Raw genomic sequence first — 18937 nt, forward strand, 5'->3', positions numbered from 1 at the left:
GGACCCAAACGTAGCACATTGTACTGCTGACATTTGTCATTGCAGTGAGTCAGCATATGCTCCACCATGGCTCTGGCTGGCTCATCTAAATTCAACCTTGCTGGGTCAGTGTTATAAAGCACATCTATGGTTTTCTGTCTGTATCAAGCAAAGTTCTTACCTGTCCTTGCAGAAAATATTACTTACATTAATTATCTCCTGCTTGCTCTGTAGTTTCCATCTTGCAAGGATTAGGTGTAAAGGTGACTGATGTGTACTAACAGTTGAATTGAGCTTTTTTTTCTTTGATTAAAACTTAATCTAATTTAGATTATAGATTGATGCAAAATGCTTAAGACTAATTGATTAATTTGAAATCCATAAGTGACTTGTCATAGTGTTAGATACATAAGACGCTCCAGCTGTTAATTTAGCGCCTCTGCAACCACCCTGAGTGGCCACAAGACGGCGCTGTTTTCCACGTTTTTGTTGTGGTGCGGCAGCGACACCTAGAGGCCGCACGACGCTACTACTGCCCCCCAGAACGCGAAAGGGTTAAAAAGTTCAAAATCTCATTACGGCCACAGTGTGGTTACACTTCAATTGAATTAGACACGTCACATGGTCGGAAATCGGTGGAGGCGGACTGGATCACCCGGATGAGACGCGTCGAGCCCCTTCCAGGCGCTGATCCTCTCCCTGAGCAGACCGTCATGGATTTTATGACAGATCAAGACGTGCAAAAGGTGAGGATTGCGTTGCATTTACACTATCATTCAAACAAAGACGCAAAAAGTTGTGGCAGGGTAATCATCGGCTCTTTAGGCTTCGAATATGTTGCATGTTTGTAATTCTATAGTTTTACTTGGTAGTTTTTTTTTTCTTTTTCTGGGTTTGACGTAACAAACGCCCACTGTTGCTCATTACATAACGTGGAACTACAGCAGATGACCAGATACCGTCGTGGGCCCCAGATCTGTGGTTAAGGGTCGGGTCCACATGTGCAGCTGAGAAACTCCAGATGAGGACTTGACCAATGATGCTGATTACGTTACTAAATACTGTACGCTCTTAATCATGATTTCGTTCTTATGTAATAGCATAGTAAATGTATTATATAGTTGACATTTGAATAGAAGATGAAGTATCAGAAATACTATTTAGAACTGACAGGACATGAGTTTAAATGAAGTATGTATTTTTACTCCAGTTGATGGGAAAATACATTTATTATGTAAATTCTATGTTTTTTGTCTCATTGTAAAAGAAGTATTGAAGAGAGGTGGGTCCTCATTAGCCGCTCATGTGAGACTTTCCTTCCTCTTCACAGTACTTTGAGGACGGGTACGTGGTTCTGGACGGGCTGCTGACGCCCCAGGAGTGCGACGAGCTGAGGCAGAGGATGGTGGAGATAGTGGACCGGATGGACGTCCCAGAGCACTGCCGCATCACCTTCTCTACCTACCACGACGAGCAGCTCAGCGAACAGGTGAGCGGGCGACGAGTTTGGAATAAGTCTTTAACGGCACCAGTGATTAATGCAGCTCTGTTTGTTTTCACACGCTCACATTAACGCTTGCAGATGCAGGTACGTTTCCTTAATTCCCATTAAATGACCGTTTTCCCTCCCATGTCCACGCAACCTCTCCACTCGACCACTGCTTCACTTCGCCCCGTGTGTGTTTTCTTTCAGGCTAATGCCTAACGTCAATGTAAACAATGTCAACTCTCTCTGGCAAATAATGTAAATGACCTTCTGACCTGCAGGGAAACGCCGATTATTTCATCACCAGCGGAGATAAGATTAGATTTTTCTTCGAAAAAGGTGTTTTTGGTGACAAAGGTGAGGTCCACTGGAACTTATTGTAGCGTATTTATTATAAAACACCCATCAGGTAACGCAAAGCATCTGTTGACTTGCAGGGGAGTTCATTGTACCAAAGCACCGGTCGCTGAATAAAGTTGGTCACGGTGAGATTTCGAATCAAGTTCCTTTTAAAGAGTTTAAGTTTTTTTTCTCAAATGCACATAATGGGTGCTTTCTTCTTTTAGCACTGCATGCGTACGAGCCGCTGTACAAGAAGGCCACTCATTCACCCAGAGTTCAGGTCAGGGAGCTGTTAGACAAGAACAACAGAAAAGGTAATGAAAAACCCCCGACTTATTCATGGTGTTGTCGTTTTAGGGCATAGCTAAGAAGCTGGGCCTGGTGCATCCTGTGATTCTGCAGAGCATGTACATTTTTAAGGTAAAGCAGCAAAGGTAAAGAACTATCAGTTCTATGGAAGATCATACAGACTTTAGATAAATGTCTTCATTTTGTCTTCTGCCCTGCAGCAACCAGGGATTGGTGGAGAAGGTAGGCAAACTACACAAATGACAGTCTACAGACCCACTATGAACTGTCTGTGTAGCACATTTATATTTATGCCTCAGTGACGCCTCACCAAGACGCCACCTTTCTGTACACGGAGCCCCTGGGCAGAGTTCTGGGGCTGTGGATTGCTCTGGAAGATGCAACTGTCAACAATGGCTGCCTGTGGTTCATCCCGGGGTCTCACAGAAGTAAGATAATGATATACAGTACATCTCCACTGCTGCTTTAAAGGGACTGACTCCACGGGGTTAAAACTCTAGATATAACAAGCATCCAGCCACATCCAGATGTTTTAGTCTTTTGAATCAGTTTTACATGTGATTCTTGCCTTTTCTCTGTGCAGGTGGGATTTCTCGGCGTATGGTGCGCACCCCGAAGGGCACCTTTCCCCTGACGGACTTCGTGGGTCGAGAGCGGGACCACGACGCGGAGAGGTTCGTCGCTGCTCCGGTCAAAAAAGGTAACGGCGCCTCCACCCCTCAGTTTAACGGACTGCCGTTACGGAGCCTTATGAATCCTCCGGCCTCCGTGTTCAGGTGGCGCCGTCCTGATCCACGGGGAGGTGGTGCACCGCAGCGCCGAGAACACGTCAGAGGACTCGCGGCACGTCTACGCCTTCCACCTCATGGAGTCCCAGGACACCATCTGGAGCCCTGGCAACTGGTGAGGGCCATCGCTGGGTGATTATATGGCAGCGTGTGAAAATTTAAACAAATCTAACTTCACCCTTTGCATATTTCCGTCTGGTTCTCTCAGGTTGCAACCCACGGAGGAGCTCCCTTTCCCGCCTCTTTACACTAAATGACTTCATGAAAGACGTGATGCTTTTCTTCCAGCAGAACAAATGTGAATTTTAACCATAGCAAATGTGCTGCACTTCGATGCGGCTTGTTTTAAATCTTGTGACACTGTTTCTCTGAGCCACAAGATTAACGTGTAGCCTGCTGCAATAGGCTAACCCACATTTTTGACCTTTAGTGACCAAAGACATTCAACAATGCAACAGATATTCTGATGTACTTTTAATCATCACCAACCAGCATTATTCTAATCATTCTGTTAAAGTAGGTTTAAAACGAGTCCTGTTTTTACACAAGCACAGTAATATTGTAAGACTAAAAGCAAATGAAGACAACTCTCTTTTTTAACCTGTTTATGACTTTTCACTTACAACATTCAAAATGTTCATTGTCAAAATGAACGGAGAAGGCAGAGAGCACCACTCACAGATTCACACAGGTCCCATGTCCAAGAAGGTGAGCTTTAAAGAAACCCACTCAAACTAGGAGGCTTGTTACTTATCCTGTTCTCCTCTGATGCACATGCAATGTTACATTTATAAAAATGTACTGTAGGAGTGATGCGAGGGGAAAACAATGGACGTATAAGATCATGCTAATAAACTGTCATCACAACATAGGAAGTGGCTCTTAATTCATGCTGAAAACAAGCCTTAGGTTATCAACTGGTAGCATCACCTCAGAATAAGTAAATGATATTCTGTGGAAAAGTTTCTATGACGCATAACGAATATGGACACATGACTTAAAAAATGATTTAAAAAAAACAAAACAAAAAAACATGTTCATCAGTTTGGCCCAAAGCATATCTACAGACCTCGAGGGCTCAGTATCACAAAAGAAAATGTACATTTTACATTTACCTTTAAGGGTCCCATCAACAGACAGTACGCACATTTACCAAGCAAATACTAGAGTATACCTGCACACACGGTACAGTACTGGATGTCACATTGGTGTCATGCAGGAGCATAGTGAGTTTCTGCAATAGAAGTATAAAGCAGCCCTTATAAAGAGTGACGAGGGGCTGCCGTGCGTTGATCTCCAGCATCTACAACAGTAATGCGTGATAGAAAATATACTTCTTAAGGCAAATACTTTCAGAAAGTCCTTCTTATTGCCGTCAGCGAGGCAAAATCATATTTTAACAATGAAAAACGTATCAAGAAGCCAACTTTAAATAATGTTCTTCGAAGGCATTTGCGAGAGAAGGAAAGCGTCGCTGCTCGTCAGAATGTGCCGTTTGCTGCAGCTGCAGCGTCTGTAGATGTTCAGTTGTTCTCCTGCTTTGCTAGAACGAACCTCCTGTTGCATAATTCAGGAGCCGTTATTGTTGAGTCCCCGGTGACGTGCAGAGAAACCTCACACCTGCTCAAAGAATGTGTAGCGACTCTTCTTACGTAACGACCTCTCGTCTCAAAACAAGTGATTCTGAAGTGACTTGTGATCGGAAGATGGCAGACTTGAATGTCATGCTAACATCAGCTCTGCTGTCAAATTAAGAATGATGGAGGTTTTGTTTATAGTGCCACATATATTTACTTGGCTTTATTAAGCTATCAGCTTGTCACTATTTCGGGTACTAGTAAAAATGAGACTAGTTCCTCTGATTCCTTTAAAAGCTTTCATTGCTTGCTTCCCTTAGGACAGGGTTGAGGATAAAGAGCAGGACGGGGGTTTGTTTGTGCCATCTGTCCATTCAAAGCAACAGCAGGATAAAGAGGTAGAGAGGAAGTAGGAGGTTGTCTATCTGGGAGGTGTAGGCCTCCAACATGGCCACCAGAGTGATAGAGCCAACAATCCACGAGTAGGTGGAGTTGAGATTAATGCTCCCATCAAAGATGAGAAACATGGCCACGGCGATGATCTGGGCAAACACAGAGGTTGCAGTCCCCTCCATAGTTTTCTTAGTGCCGGGCCAACGGATTTCCCCCATGGTGCTGCCAAACACAGACGCCACAGTGTCTCCGACGCCCACAGCCAGCACCCCTGCATAAGGCACCAGCCCGCCGGCGCCGGTGAGTATGCCCTTAGGGGCACAGAGGCCGGGGAACAGCCACAAGGGCAATGACATCCCCAACAGCAGGTAGATGTGGGTCAGAATGAGAGGCCCGGAGTCCCGCTCGTCCAGGAACAAGGTGAGCAGCTGCCTGAGCAGCTGACCCAGAGGCCTGATGCGGAAGTAACGCACATACTCCAGTAACAGGAAAACCGCCAGGCAACCCACAGACGCCACGTGGAGAAGCTGCTTGTCGTAGATCAGCCCCGGAACGTACGTGGCCACTACAATCAGGTGGAAGTACTTCCTGACAACGGTCGAGGCCTGGTGCTTCTTGGAGCCGGACTGGCGCTGGTAGTTTTGATGCAATACGACGCAGGTGGCCACCACAGCCAGTAGCACCCAGTAGGCCAGCAGACAGAGTCTCCTTTCATTCAGTGTGAGGAAGTCCAATAGCCACATGATGGGGTGGCGACCGATGAACAGGGAGAGCCACGGCATGAGGATTCCCAGACCCAGTACGGCTGTCATCATGTGAAAGAAGAGCGACGACACCCAGGTCTCCGACTCCATGAAACAGAAGAGCAGAGCGAAGAAGACGCCCAGCAACAGTGAGCCCACCACGACCACTGGCAGGAAATAATTCACTGGGTCGCCTTTGACCTCTGCCAGGTTCAGGGAGCGCTTGATGAGCTGGTTGACGATGAAACTGATTCCACCGACAATGAGGAGCGCCTCTCCGGGGGTGAAGCAGCGCGGCAACAAATAAAGCACAATCAGGCTGAGATAAACGAAAATCAAAAGCACCTCCAACACCTCGATGACCTCAGAAACGGTCAGTGTCTGTTTGGTCGTGTAGAGAATTGCACTGCCTGCCAAGCCGGCGATCACGCATGTGTTTGTGGGAACGGGTCTCGTGATGCCGAGTGCAATCAGGGAAAGGAACAGAGCCAGCATCATGCCTGTGATGGTGACCACCATGGAGAAGCGCTCAAAGTACACGTTCCCTGAGGCGGAGCACTTCTCCCTCAGTGCCAAACCCAGCAAGGGCATCACCATGGAGGCCGGCACGATGCCGCTGTTTGCTGCGGGGCGAAACTGGAACACGGCACCGCCGGACCTGAGCAGACGGTCCCATTTATGCTGCACGTAGAATGCCTGGATGAAGAGGGCTATGCTGCACCAGGAGTGCTGGTTCCAGACCACCATGTGGACACACAGCACCACTGCCAGGACGACAGTGGACTCCAGGTACGCTGGGTTGATCTGCATGGCTGCAGGATGGAGGCTTTCAGGCCGGGAGGGGGGGTTGATATGAACAGATGGGCTGCAACAACAAAGGCCTTCTTCTTTCACTTCCTCTCTCTGGCACACTTCATCGTTTGGCAGATGCGCCTCACTTACTCAGAATGTCTAGAAAAAGGGGAATATTTGAATCATTTAGATTAATGTTAACAACAATCAAGGTTCAATGTTAAATATACAAATGAAGGAAATACAGTTTAACAAACAATTTAAATTTAGAACACATACTCCAGTGGGTGCAACCATGAGTCATCTCAGCTTACTCCAACGTTGAACCTTGACCATTCTTTATCTGTCAGCACTTTATCTGTCATGAACTATGGCCACACTGAACATTCAACCAATCAGTGCGAAATCAGGCATGAAGGAGACCCCAAGAGAAACGTCTGCTCTTTCTACATCTGCTGCCACCTCATTGTGGAACAGAATGCTGACATTAACAGATGACTCAGCCACATGTTAATGCATCGCCATCAAATTAATCTAAGAAAATAAAATGCCCTTTCTTACATCTGTGCTAAGGGTGCTGTCAGGTAATCGCCACAAAGTGAGAAACGCCGAGGATGCTATACCGTAGGACAGCAGCAAGCTAACGACAAAACAGCTGACTCTATGGCGTTAGCATAGCGCAGTGGAGCTCAAACTGCTGACGGTATGAAAGTATAATCCGTATCGACAAAGACACGCGTACGTACCACATCCGTACAGCGTTGGGTAGATGAATGCGTGTGCTCACATAAATCGCTGCCGTCCTCTTTGACAGGTTTCTTTTCTTTGTCAGCTGTCGCTCCTCTCACACCGAGTAGGAGGTGGCCATGTTTGCAGCCGGGTCACGTGGTACAACTCTAAACTGTATTTTAAACAAGTTATTTGAATTAGAATAAATTTAACATTTAAATAAATGTTTATGTATTGTATATACTCTAAAGGACGTTATATAAATGTAAACTATATGATATTGCTATGTTTTATGTGTTTTATCTGGCTACCATTCGACAAACTATTTAGGGTCACACCTAAAATAGAAATATAATTAAAGATTTTATTAGATTATTGTGAAAAAAATATTCTTCGCGTTTTGAGATGAGGCTCGTAATAACGAGGCGTATTTTCGGTTCACTTCCACGTGACAGCAGTATGGCAACAATAACAGCTTGGAAATCACGACGTAGAAGAAGATTATCACGACAACGAAGAAGACTTGCAATGACGACACGGTCTAACAGCCAATCACATTGCAGAGACGAAGATGGCGGAATCGGGGATGAGCGTTAGGTAGGCAGATGGCAACAAACTTAAACTTACGCATGCCTTGTTCATTCAATGAATTGTGTTCGCTAGTCGACAACTAATAAAGCTCCACATTTCTCTTAACTTAACCGCACTATCACATGTTTTACATATATATTTAACAACGTGTCTTTTGAGCTGTTAGCACCCCGCTAACCTAGCTTAGCAAGTGCTAGCACTTTGCTAAACATTTGAATGGCTTTTCAGCGGCGCGGTGTGTCAGCCGCATGTCAACAATACAACCAACTGAAGTTGTCTTGTAAACTGACCGTCACGCTTTTATTTGTGGTTCATGTTTAACACACCTAGCTATTAGTTACCAAGCTAACGCTAATGTGGGAGGTATAAAAGATGAAGCCGAGGTTTGATTGGGTTCTTTAAAACAGTTGCCTTTGTTTAAACGTAGACACAATCGCACAAATAGAAAAAGTAAAACGCAAAATGTCCACTTGTTGAAATATTGGCTGTACTGTCCCTGTTTCGTTAAAGTATATTAATTCTTTGCATAGGAGCTGCCGAGAATTATGGACCATACTGATGGGAAGATCTGCATTGAGAGAGCCAGTATGTCATATTTAATTATTTTGAGGATGCTGCTTCAATAACAATATGCACTTTGAATCTCAGTTTGAAGGTTAAGGTGCCCTTAAGGACAAAATACATGTTTGGTTTTAAATCACAGCATTCTTAAGTCAGTCAGTTACTTCTATTAGTAAATGTTATAAAATGTTATACTTTGTTATATGAAAACACCTGCATTAACACAAACAACACACTCTGAAATCTTAGGCTCAGATAGAGGCAGAGCTTGACAGACACTGGGAAAGACTACATCAAGGACTCAGTTACTACAAGCCACCCAGGTATAGTTGTCAACATCTTGATCCAGTCATCTATACACTGTTATAATACTTATAATGCTTCGTTAATAATTTGCCATCTTCGCTTCTAGCGCTTCATCAGCTGTAAAAGTCAAGGAGAACAAAGATGTTGCACAACCATTGAAAGAGTTTGGTTTAAGGATTAGTAAACTATTGGTAAGAGTTAAAATCTCCCATTTTACATACAATCTCTGATTCATGGTCTTAATTTTGTGTCGCAGTTCATAATCTTGTAATGCTTTACTACTTTTACAGGGTCTCGATGAGCAACATAGTGTTCAGCTTTTGCAGTGCTACCTACAGGAGGATTACAGAGGAACCCGTGATTCATTAAAGGTGTCTGTTGTTTGTTTAATCTTTCATGGTTTCACCCAGTGTTTAAATTGTTTGTGAAACCGTATTTGACTTCATATTAATATAAAACATTGAATGCTGACACTCTAATGGTGTTTTTCACAGGTTGTCCTCAAAGATGAAAGACAGAGCCAGGCACTGCTGCTGAAGGTCAGAACCTACACCAGTTTGCAACAATTCATTTACTGTGTGGGTTACTTAATATTAATCAGATAAATATACTTGTGGTTTCTGTCTACAGATAGCGGATTACTACTATGAAGAACGAATGTGTCTACTCAGGTGTGTCCTGCTCTTGCTGACATACTTTCAGGATGAGAGACATCCCTACAGGGTAAGTAACAGTTGTATCAGATGATCAAAAAAGGCTTTCCATTTTGTGTTTTTCAGCCGGAGTATGTTCTTTTAATAATCTTTGGTCTATTGTTTTTCCAGGCTGAGTACTGTAACTGTGTTAATAAACTGGAGAAGGACCTGGTCAGCATCTACCAATCACAGTTTGAGAATCTTTTCAGAGCTGAAGCACCAACATGGGAAACACATGGAAACCTCATGGTGATGATTTGCTTTATGTTTGGTTCATCTTTAATTGTTATAATGTTTCTTAAATATGAGTATCTATCTATCTGTCTATAGAAATATATAAATATAAACACATGCTTCGCATTTATTTACCAGACGGAACGGCAGGTGTCTCGGTGGTTTCTGCAGTGTCTTCGAGAACAGGCTCTGCTCCTTGAGATCATCTTCCTGTACTATGCTTATTTTGAGATGAGCCCAGCTGACCTACTGAGCTTCACCAAAATGTTCAAGGAGCAAGGCTTCGGTTTGCGGCAGACCAACAGACACCTAGTGGACAAAAGTATGGATGCACTGGTTGACTGCATTGGGTAGGAACACTTTGAGACTTCTTATCAATTGACTGTGCCAGTACCTTATCTGCTGTTTGCGCACAAATGTGGGAGGTTGCATAGTTCGTTTTGGTCTTTAATATAGTTATTTATTTGTCTGCAGCTATTTGAGCTCTCTTATCCTGATTGAAGGGATGGACATAGACTTTCTGCACAAGTGTGCTCTAGAAGACTGTACAGAGCAGCATCAGTTCTCCAGCACTCCTGATGTCATTAAGGTTTGTTACAGTACTTGACCGTCAAGGTTTAATGTTTAGCAACTAACTCGTCAAGCAGTGTTGTAGGCACCTAGAAATAGACGATACAACCGTGCTATACTACATATGTTGTTTCTTTCAGGAGATGGATCAGCTGCTGCTAACATTTGGTGACATCCCTCATCATGGGCCTGTACTTTTGGCTTGGGTCCTGCTGAGGCACACACTTAGGCCAGATGAGTCAAGCCCTGTGATTAGAAGAATAGGAAACACTGCCCTGCAGCTGGGGGTGTTCAAGTACCTTTCAACTATGCTGAAAGGCCTTGGGCTTTCAGTGAATAATGTAAGGCACACTTGGTTCTGGGGGTTAAAATTATAATGAGTTAAAAGTGATAATAGAAAAAAATGTGATGGTGCGATTTGTTGCTCCATTGTTATAGCTACTAAAACTATTTTTTTTTCTACAACTTCCTGCTGAGTTGTGGAACTAACAAATCTGCTTCCGGGATCTTAACGAAAAACAATCCCTGAGTGAAATCTTCTATTCAAAGTGCCTCTAGTTTTTCCTTGTATAGTTAAATATAACCACATGGGCCTCAAACCTAAATCAGCCTCTAATGACATGGCCAAAATGAAACCCATGTGGCGGACAGAATAATGTTCAACTCTGGATTCATTTTAGACGCAGGATTTAAACTAAATCATAATGATGCCTCTTGATTTTTGGTTTATACGTTTGACCAACTGAGCGTCATCACATGTTTATCAGAAACATGGCAATACCAAACTCTTTTCTTAGTATGTTATAATTATGAAACTAACTAATAATTTAAACTGTCACTCTTTTTCTATTCAGTGCACAGCCATCACAACAAAGATGTGTATTTATGGCCTCCTCTCATTTGTGATCACCTCTTTTGAAGAAGAAAGCTTACAGGTACATGTTCCAACTTTTATTACAAGCCTGTAGTCCCGTAGCCATATTTTTAACCTGTGTGGGTAACTTTTCTACCTTTGACAGACTGATGGTGTAGCAACTCAGTGCTCTCACCTGATTGATGCTGCCTGTGAGGTCCTTTCAGCTCCCAATCTGGCTGAGGTTTTTTGGGAGATGGTGAGTCTAACAAATAATAGAAAAGTAGATTTACAATGAGAATAATAATTTTAAACAATGTGTCCTTTTTATTAAATTGTACATTTAGAAGCCCAACATGGGACTGGGGATGATTCTGGACAGTGCAGCTGGGATGTTTCCTCACAAAATTGCACCCCTTTTGCAACTTCTAACTGCCCTTGTGTCAAACAAGTCAACAGTGAAAAAGGTATGCTTCACACATGCACTAATGCATACACAGTCAGGATGACCTAATATTAATGTCTTATATTATACTTTTGCGGTAAAAAGGTGTACAACTTCTTGGATAAGATGTCTTTCTACACTCAAGTTTATAAGCATAAACCCAATGACATAATCTCCAAGGATGATGAGACACTGTGGAGGAGGCAAACACCAAAACTTCTGTACCCTCTTGGTTAGTCCTGTGGCAATGCTGAGACAATGTATACATGGAATTTAGTATGATTAGGGTTGTTTAACATGTCATGTCACCCATCAGGCACAGGGCAGACTAACCTGTGGATGCCACAGGGTGTGCTGGGCCAGGTGATGATTGCAGGAGAGCAGGGTTATGTAGTGCGCTGGGACCACTCCTATAGTTCATGGACTCTCTTTACCTGTGAGGTGGAGATGTTGCTTCACGTTGTTTCAACTGCGGGTATGTTGTTTTTTTTTTGTTTTTTGTTTTTTTTGCCGGTAATCATCACTTGCATGTTACAGCTACAATTAGAGAGTTGAACTTCTTGATTTGTTTAAAAAACCAAAATGAACATAAATTCATTTTTCTTAAATAGTAGAAATGTTTGTAATATTTATATTTTGTTGATAGTATTGTATACTGTAGGTTGATAAAATTATTAATTGCAGCATTAATTATTTCTTTGACTCTCCTAGATGTTATTGCTCACTGTGCCCGTGTGAAGCCTATCCTGGATCTCGTCCATAAAATTATAAGCACAGACTGGACTGTGTCTGATTGTTTGTTGCCTCTCACTTCCCGCATTTACATGTTGCTCCAGAGGTAAACAACTTTGTATTCTCTACTTTGGGATTGCACTTATATAGGGTTGTTTTAATCAAAAACCTGTTGGTTATTGTTTCTTAGATTAACGTCAGTCATCAACCCCCCAGTGGATGTGATTGCCTCTTGTGTGAACTGCCTTTCTGTCTTGGCTGCGAGGATGCCCACAAAGGTGAGTAGTGTTTCTCCTTTTTTTTTATTTTACATTGAATGATTATGATTGTAGGTTTGTGCTTCTAGGTCCTCTACACATTATAACTATTTTTTTGTCTTTAGGTATGGTCCAGTCTGCACCATACTGGCTTCCTTCCATTTGCATCCAACCCTTTGACCAACATGGCTCAGTGTATAAGGTAAACGTAAGAGCGAAATTGGTGTTGTGACTACTGATTAGTTTGTCTGGCAAGCAACAGATTTTTCTAAATGTTGGAAATGTTTTTTTAAGTGCTGAGGGGATGAAGGCTGGTAACTACGGCAACCTGCTGGTCCAGATCGAACAGCCCAGGGGGGAGTATGCTGTTACCATTGCCTTTCTCCGTCTCATTACTACCCTGATCAAGGTAATAATATGCATTAGTAGCTATTGTTATATTTTAGTCTTTGATGTCCTGCTTTTATAATCGCTCCTTCCTTACGTCATTTCACACTCTCTCAGGGCCAGCTTGGTAGTACTCAGAACAAAGGACTAATGCCCTGTGTGTTACTGGTGCTAAAGGAAATGCTGCCCACATATCATAAGTGGCGTTACAACTCGTATGGAGTCAGGGAGAGGATTGGTAAGACCTGGCAGTGTTCTTATTTTTTCAGGTTGAAACAAGTAGTGAAACTTAAAATAACTACTGTCTGCCTTGTGTTGCTGCAGGTTGCCTTATTTTGGAATTGATCCATGCCATTCTTAATCTGAGCCCAGAGGGAGAGGATCAGGGCAGGTATGTCTCAGTTGAACAACTCCTACAAATATTGTGACGGGAAAAAATACGACAGTCCTGATTCAGGAATAACTTTGTGTTTGCGTGAATTGACATGTGTTTGACATTTTAACATTTCATGTGTTTTTGTCCACTCACTATATCATATTCTTGTATTAGTGTTATTGTTTGTATATTAATGAAATTCCTCTATTAATATTAAAGTTGTTGATGTGACTCTCCCTTCTTGTAGTACTCCTACTCTGCAGTCTCTGTGCATCTACAGCTTGGCAAACACTGAAGCAGGACAAGCTGTTGTCAATATCATGGGAGTTGGAGTAAATACTATAGATGTAGTACTGGCTGCTCAGCCCAGCAGGTGAGCTGTCTCATAGTTGTCTGTTCTTAAATAGATAGAAGATACAGTCTTGCTATTTTATGATTGACTTGTGTCCTTCTTCGATTCAGCTGTGGCTCAGATGGACCTGGTCAGATCTTGATCCAAACAGTCAAACTGGCCTTCTCTGTCACAAACAACGTTATCCGCCTGAAGCCGCCCTCTGATGTTGTGTCCCCACTGGAGCAGGCTCTAACACAGCATGGAGGACATGGCAATAATCTTATAGTTGTCCTGGCAAAGTATATTTACCATAAACACGACCCAGCACTGCCTCGCCTTGCAATCCAACTGCTCAAAAGACTCGCCACAGTAAGACTTCAGACTTAACCACTGCATCAGCTGTTGGGTTTGACTGGATGTTGTTGTGAACTTTTTTTTGTGTTTAGGTGGCTCCTATGTCCATCTACGCCTGTCTTGGCAGCGATGCAGCTGCAATCAGAGATGCATTCCTCACTCGCCTGCAGAGCAAAACGGAAGACATGAGGATCAAGGTCATGATCCTTGAATTCCTCACTGTTGCCGTGGAAACTCAGCCAGGTCTCATCGAACTGTTCCTGAACCTTGAAGTCAAAGATGGCAGCGAGGGGTCAAAGGTAAGAAATGCAGTGATATTTGTAGCATTAAGACAAGTTTTATGACTTTTAAATTTAATCATTCAAATTATGTTTTTTACTTGTAGGAGTTTCTACTGGGTGAGTGGAGCTGCCTTCACGTGGTATTGGACTTGATTGACTCCAAACAGCAGGGGAAATATTGGTGCCCTCCGCTGCTCCACAGAGCAGCCCTGTCCTTCCTCCTTGCTCTCTGGCAGGATCGCAGAGATAGCGCCATCTCTGTACTACGTACCAAGTAAGCACATTTTCTCACAAAGTCCAAAATGTAACTTGAAATACGTGCAGCAGACAGATAATGGGTTTTCCTTTTTGTACACAGACAGCGCTTTTGGGAGAATTTAATGACTCCTCTCTTTGGAACTCTTGCCCCACCTTCAGACACCGCAGAGGTATTTGTTTTGACACTGCTTTCATGATGAATTAATATCTGGACGTTATATGTGTTAACTCATCGTATTACCCTTAGCCTTGTGTTCTGGAGACCTGTGCTTCTGTCATGAAAATCCTCGGCCTGGAGATCTATTATGTTGTGAAGTAAATTCCAAATTTCTTAAATTCATATGTTTCATGTGATTCACAGAAATTGCCTCAAAACTGTAGTGATTGATGTCTGTGTTGTTGCAGCGGCTCCTTGGAGCAGTCTCTTAAAGACGGGCTGAAGAAGTTTTCCAGCGCACAGCGCTATGAATACTGGTCCCAGTATGTCAAGTCTCTGGTGTGTCATGTGACAGAAGTGGAGGAGGAAGGCATTTGCTATTTTGCTGAGACCCAGATGCTGATCTCTGCCTGGCGGATGCTGCTAATACTTTCCACTAGCCATGTATGGAAACTAGAATATTGCTGTATATTTAGAAGCCTTTTTTTAATCTTGTAGTCTTCATGCTAAGCAGCAATGACAGCAGCTTTTATTTTATTTCCAGTCCAATGTGATGCAGCTGACTGATGACTCAACCAAACTAAAACTTTTCAAGGATGTTCTGAATGGGACTAAAGCTGCTGTAAGTTACAATGCAGGCTTTCTGTCTTAGTCTTTATCTTTGTTTGTTCTGTTTCCTGTTTTTAATGCCACTGTTTTTTTTTGATGTTGTTTCACTTTATATCTTTTTATATTTTCCAGTTGACGACGCCCACGTCTGTACCTTGTCTCCGTCTTGGCTCCATGATGGCCACTTTACTCCTGATCCTCCTCAAGCAGTGGAGGAGGTTTGTGTTGATGCATTTGACAAAGAGGCTTACAGATTTCCTAAATATAATCTGCTCACATTTACTCTTTCTATCTTGGCTTCAGTGTGGTCGTGGCAGCTCCTGACATCTTATCGCCACTGTCCTTGATCTTGGAGAGTGTCCTGCAAGCTGACCAGCAGGTGATGGAGAGAACCAAAGCTAAAATCTTCTCAGCCCTCATTTCAGTGCTACAGATTCAAGAGCTGAATGGTAAGTTAGTTTCTGTGTCAGTTCATCTTGGGGTTGTGTCACGTGTGGCAGTGGACTTCACTCTAATCTTATTTTGCCAACCAGGTGGAGATATTTCTCAGCTCCCTCAGCTGCTACTTTGTGTGTGTGAGACAGTTAAAGATGAGGCTCTGGCACTCATTGACAGTACTCGCCACATGAGCCAGATGGGAGACACTGTGGAGGATGAGGACAGCATGGAGACAGACTCTCCTCGCGGGCTGCAGAAGGACCAGAGAGATGGGGTGAGTCTAGACAGAAGATAAATGTTTTGCTATGCACAAGAGACTAAGTATAATCATTGGTGGTAAAAAGCAGGATGGAAATCAGGACTGAAACAACATACAACCTTTCCTTTGTTTTCTCAGGTGTGTGTCCTAGCACTGCACCTCGCAAAGGAGCTATGTCGCACTGATGAGGAGGGTGAGCACTGGGTGTCTGTGATGAGGAAGGTTCCTGTGCTCCCGTCGGTTCTCGGCGCTGTGGAGCTCAGCCTGCGGTCCAAGCACAACCTGTACTTTACAGAGGCTGCCCTTCACCTTCTACTCACACTGGCCCGTACTCCTCAGGTAAATGTATACACACAAGCTTTTTTGCTTTCAATATATATGCCTCACCATATTTAAATCAGTTCTTAATGTTGAATGCCTTTTCATTTTGCCTCTAGGGAGCGGCAGCTGTTGCTGGAGCAGGAGTCATCCAGACTATATGTCTCCCTCTGCTGAGCGTCTATGAGGTCTCTTCAAACGGCGCATCACAGGTGAAAGCAGTAAAACCTTTATCTTGATTGATGATACAAGCAGAGTAGATTCATTGACATGTTATAGTAACACAAGAGTATTTATGTCCCGGAATAGAGTTTCTCCCGTAAGTCCCAGGACTCCGCCTGCTGGCCGGGTGTTTATCGCCTCTGCATGTCTTTAATGGAGAGTCTCCTCAAAACCCTGCGTTACAACTTTATCAATGAAGCTCTGGACTTTGTTGGAGTACATCAAGAACGCATTCTACAAGTATGACAACATCTACTGCTTGCATTTGTTCTTAGAGCTTAGAATTAAATAGTCGTAGTGATGCATATGAAGCACATAAGTCACTGCCACCTTCTCTCCTTCTTAGTGTCTGAACGCCGTGCGAACAGTGCAGAGTCTGGCCTGTTTGGATGAGGCCGACCACACTGTTGGTTTTCTGCTGCAGCTTTCAAGCTTCTGTAAAGAGTGGCAGTTTCACCTTCCCAAACTGCTCCGGGATGTACAGGCACGTCTAGAGGAAAAAGCTCCTAGAAAACACAGCTTGAGTGGTGCATTTATTGTTTAGTGTTCTGTCATTTACTGTTATTTTTCATATATTTTTTTTCTCAGGTCAACCTTTGTTATCTGTGCCAGACCTGCACGTATCTTCTCCACAGCAAGAAGATGCTCCATCACTACCTCCAGGTCAGGATTGTGAAATTCAGTGTCTTGAAAATTACAAATGTTTGTATATGACTAACTTCAGATGAATCTGAGCCTCTTCATTCAATATTTTAATTTCTTTAGGCTAAAAATGGTGAAGCTTTGCCACCTGGTCCTCTTCCAAGGGCACATAAGCCCCCACAGGCACCATCTAAAGAGGCAGCCGGTGGAGGGGAGCGGGAGGAGGCTGAGCAGAAGGCCCTCCTGGCAGTGCAGTGCAGCCTCCTGAAAATCCTTAGCAAAACCTTGGCGACCCTGCAGCACTTCACCCCAGACTGCTGCCAGATCCTCCTGGACCAGGTAGGCTTAGTTATTCTGCTCTAATACTTTTGAGCACAAGTATAAACCTACTACGTTTCTGAATTAAAGTGCTTGCCTGCCTGTGTGTCAGTGTATGGATTTGGCAGAGTACAGGACCCTGTTCGTGCTCAGCTTCACGACTCCAGCTTTCGACCCTGATGTGGCCCCTTCATTTGGAACCCTGCTGGCCACCATCAATGTGGCCCTGAGCATGTTAAGCGAGGTACGTGTTAAATGTAGTGAAATCAAAAGACATTACAGTTGCAGTGGATTCCTGATTGTCTTGTGATTTTATAGATGGAGAAGAAGAAAGAGCCAGTTTCACTGAACATAGCTTCGCTGGCTTCATCAGAAGAGATCCAAGCTCTGAAGTTCGTAGAATTGTTTGGACTTTTATCACAATGATAACATGCTAAGGATCTGAGATTAACATCTACCTTTTCTCCAGGTCATTGCTGATGTTCACAATGGAGAACTGTTTCTATGTCCTCACCTCCCAAGCTGTTCGATGTCTCAAAGATCCCTCTATCCTCCCTCGAGACAAACAGAGGCTCAAACAGGAGCTCAGCTCTGAACTGGTGAGAAACCTTAAGCTTTTTCCAAAGCTTTTATAATATTGTGGCAGCCAGCATCTCCCAACATATACATAACAATGAATCTGCATTTATATAACAGTATATATCCACTGCAGAAAACCTGGATCTGATTGCAAACCAACTTCACTCCTTTGATACTTGCTGAATGGTAGATGATGTTGTACTCTCTATTCTACCTTCAGAGCACTCTTCTCTCAAGCCTGTCCCGGCACTTCCGCAGAGGGTCTCCATCTTCTCCAGCCAGCGGCATGCTCCCCTCTACCCAGTCCAAACCACCCACACCCGGCTCCAAAGCAAGTCATGAAGGTCAGGAGCCTTTCATCCAACTTGTTCAGGCCTTTGTCAGACTTGTACAGCGATAGATCTTTACTTGCAGCCAAAGTCATGGCAGTTTTTTTCCCTCTTTTGTTTTGGAAAGATTCACTGTTCTTTACAAAGCTGACACCAGCTTTGTACTCAGAATAGTAGAATTGGCAAAAACAAGCATCACTTTATGTACAGTTCAAAAGTGGGACTAGTATAAACATTTTTGACCTGGAATAATTTTCATATTGCTCTCAAATATTTTTTCGTTTTGCCAAATCTGTTTTTGTAACAAACTAACCTATGACCATAACCAAAGTGTTACCTTGAAAATGCAAGTGATTGTCTAAAAATGTGTGTCTTGGCACAACCAAACATCAGTCACTGTCTGTAATCAATCTTTGAGGCCTAGTTTTATAGGTCACCAACGATGTGTAACACCTCATATGTTAAGTGCTGCTTAAACAATTTGACCTTTAAAACATTCTCTTATCAGTGTAGTAGAAAAGTTTACTCTGTAAAGCTGTTACACATTTGTAATTCTCTCCAGTTTACCTAAATCCTGATCTGATTTCGTGGCTATTTTTTTAACCGGGTCCATCTCTGTAAACAATTTGAAACAGTAAACAAAATTTGTACTTTTTAAAATGTTAATGCTAATAAAGAAACTTTCATACCACAG

The 18937-nt window shown here is 43.2% G+C and overlaps 3 protein-coding genes across 5 annotated transcripts; 2 read left to right on the top strand and 1 right to left on the bottom strand.

Moving 5' to 3' along the window:
- The first annotated feature begins 567 nt into the window (after window positions 1-567).
- Window positions 568-3775, top strand: phyhd1 (phytanoyl-CoA dioxygenase domain containing 1). Its single transcript, XM_029168181.3, has 11 exons — window positions 568-725; window positions 1310-1468; window positions 1747-1822; window positions 1903-1950; window positions 2032-2087; window positions 2165-2227; window positions 2317-2338; window positions 2416-2544; window positions 2700-2816; window positions 2893-3019; window positions 3113-3775. Exons 1-11 carry the CDS (start codon window positions 639-641, stop codon window positions 3159-3161), a joined length of 933 nt encoding a protein of 310 aa, XP_029024014.1. The 5' UTR covers window positions 568-638; the 3' UTR covers window positions 3162-3775.
- Window positions 3364-7295, bottom strand: dolk (dolichol kinase). Of its 3 annotated transcripts, none has more exons than XM_029168176.2 (2): window positions 7156-7295; window positions 3364-6568 (listed from the first exon to the last, which is right to left on the bottom strand). In XM_029168176.2, the coding sequence occupies exon 2, from the start codon at window positions 6425-6427 to the stop codon at window positions 4856-4858; it is 1572 nt and encodes a 523-aa protein (XP_029024009.1). In that variant the 5' UTR covers window positions 6428-6568; window positions 7156-7295; the 3' UTR covers window positions 3364-4855. The 3 variants fall into 3 exon arrangements, with proteins under 3 accessions (XP_029024009.1, XP_029024011.1, XP_029024012.1); XM_029168178.2 differs by having other exon boundaries at window positions 7197-7289; XM_029168179.3 differs by lacking the exon at window positions 7156-7295 and adding an exon at window positions 6689-7086.
- Window positions 7296-7624: 329 nt separating this feature from the next.
- On the top strand, window positions 7625-18936 carry nup188 (nucleoporin 188). The gene is made up of 43 exons (XM_029168175.3): window positions 7625-7735; window positions 8260-8314; window positions 8540-8613; window positions 8703-8787; window positions 8887-8967; window positions 9091-9135; window positions 9227-9319; window positions 9421-9540; window positions 9664-9875; window positions 10000-10114; window positions 10236-10436; window positions 10950-11030; window positions 11115-11207; window positions 11296-11415; window positions 11499-11625; window positions 11710-11868; window positions 12105-12231; window positions 12316-12403; window positions 12508-12584; window positions 12677-12791; window positions 12887-13007; window positions 13094-13160; window positions 13393-13518; window positions 13608-13848; window positions 13926-14132; window positions 14219-14388; window positions 14473-14542; window positions 14620-14687; window positions 14778-14973; window positions 15074-15151; window positions 15271-15356; window positions 15442-15587; window positions 15672-15850; window positions 15974-16174; window positions 16273-16365; window positions 16463-16615; window positions 16722-16859; window positions 16964-17038; window positions 17141-17356; window positions 17448-17579; window positions 17654-17727; window positions 17805-17934; window positions 18135-18936. Exons 1-43 carry the CDS (start codon window positions 7710-7712, stop codon window positions 18312-18314), a joined length of 5241 nt encoding a protein of 1746 aa, XP_029024008.1. The 5' UTR covers window positions 7625-7709; the 3' UTR covers window positions 18315-18936.
- The last annotated feature ends 1 nt before the right edge of the window (window position 18937 follows it).

Source organism: Betta splendens, chromosome 12 (assembly GCF_900634795.4).
Source record: "Betta splendens chromosome 12, fBetSpl5.4, whole genome shotgun sequence".
In the NCBI taxonomy this organism is placed as follows: Eukaryota; Metazoa; Chordata; class Actinopteri; order Anabantiformes; family Osphronemidae; genus Betta; species Betta splendens.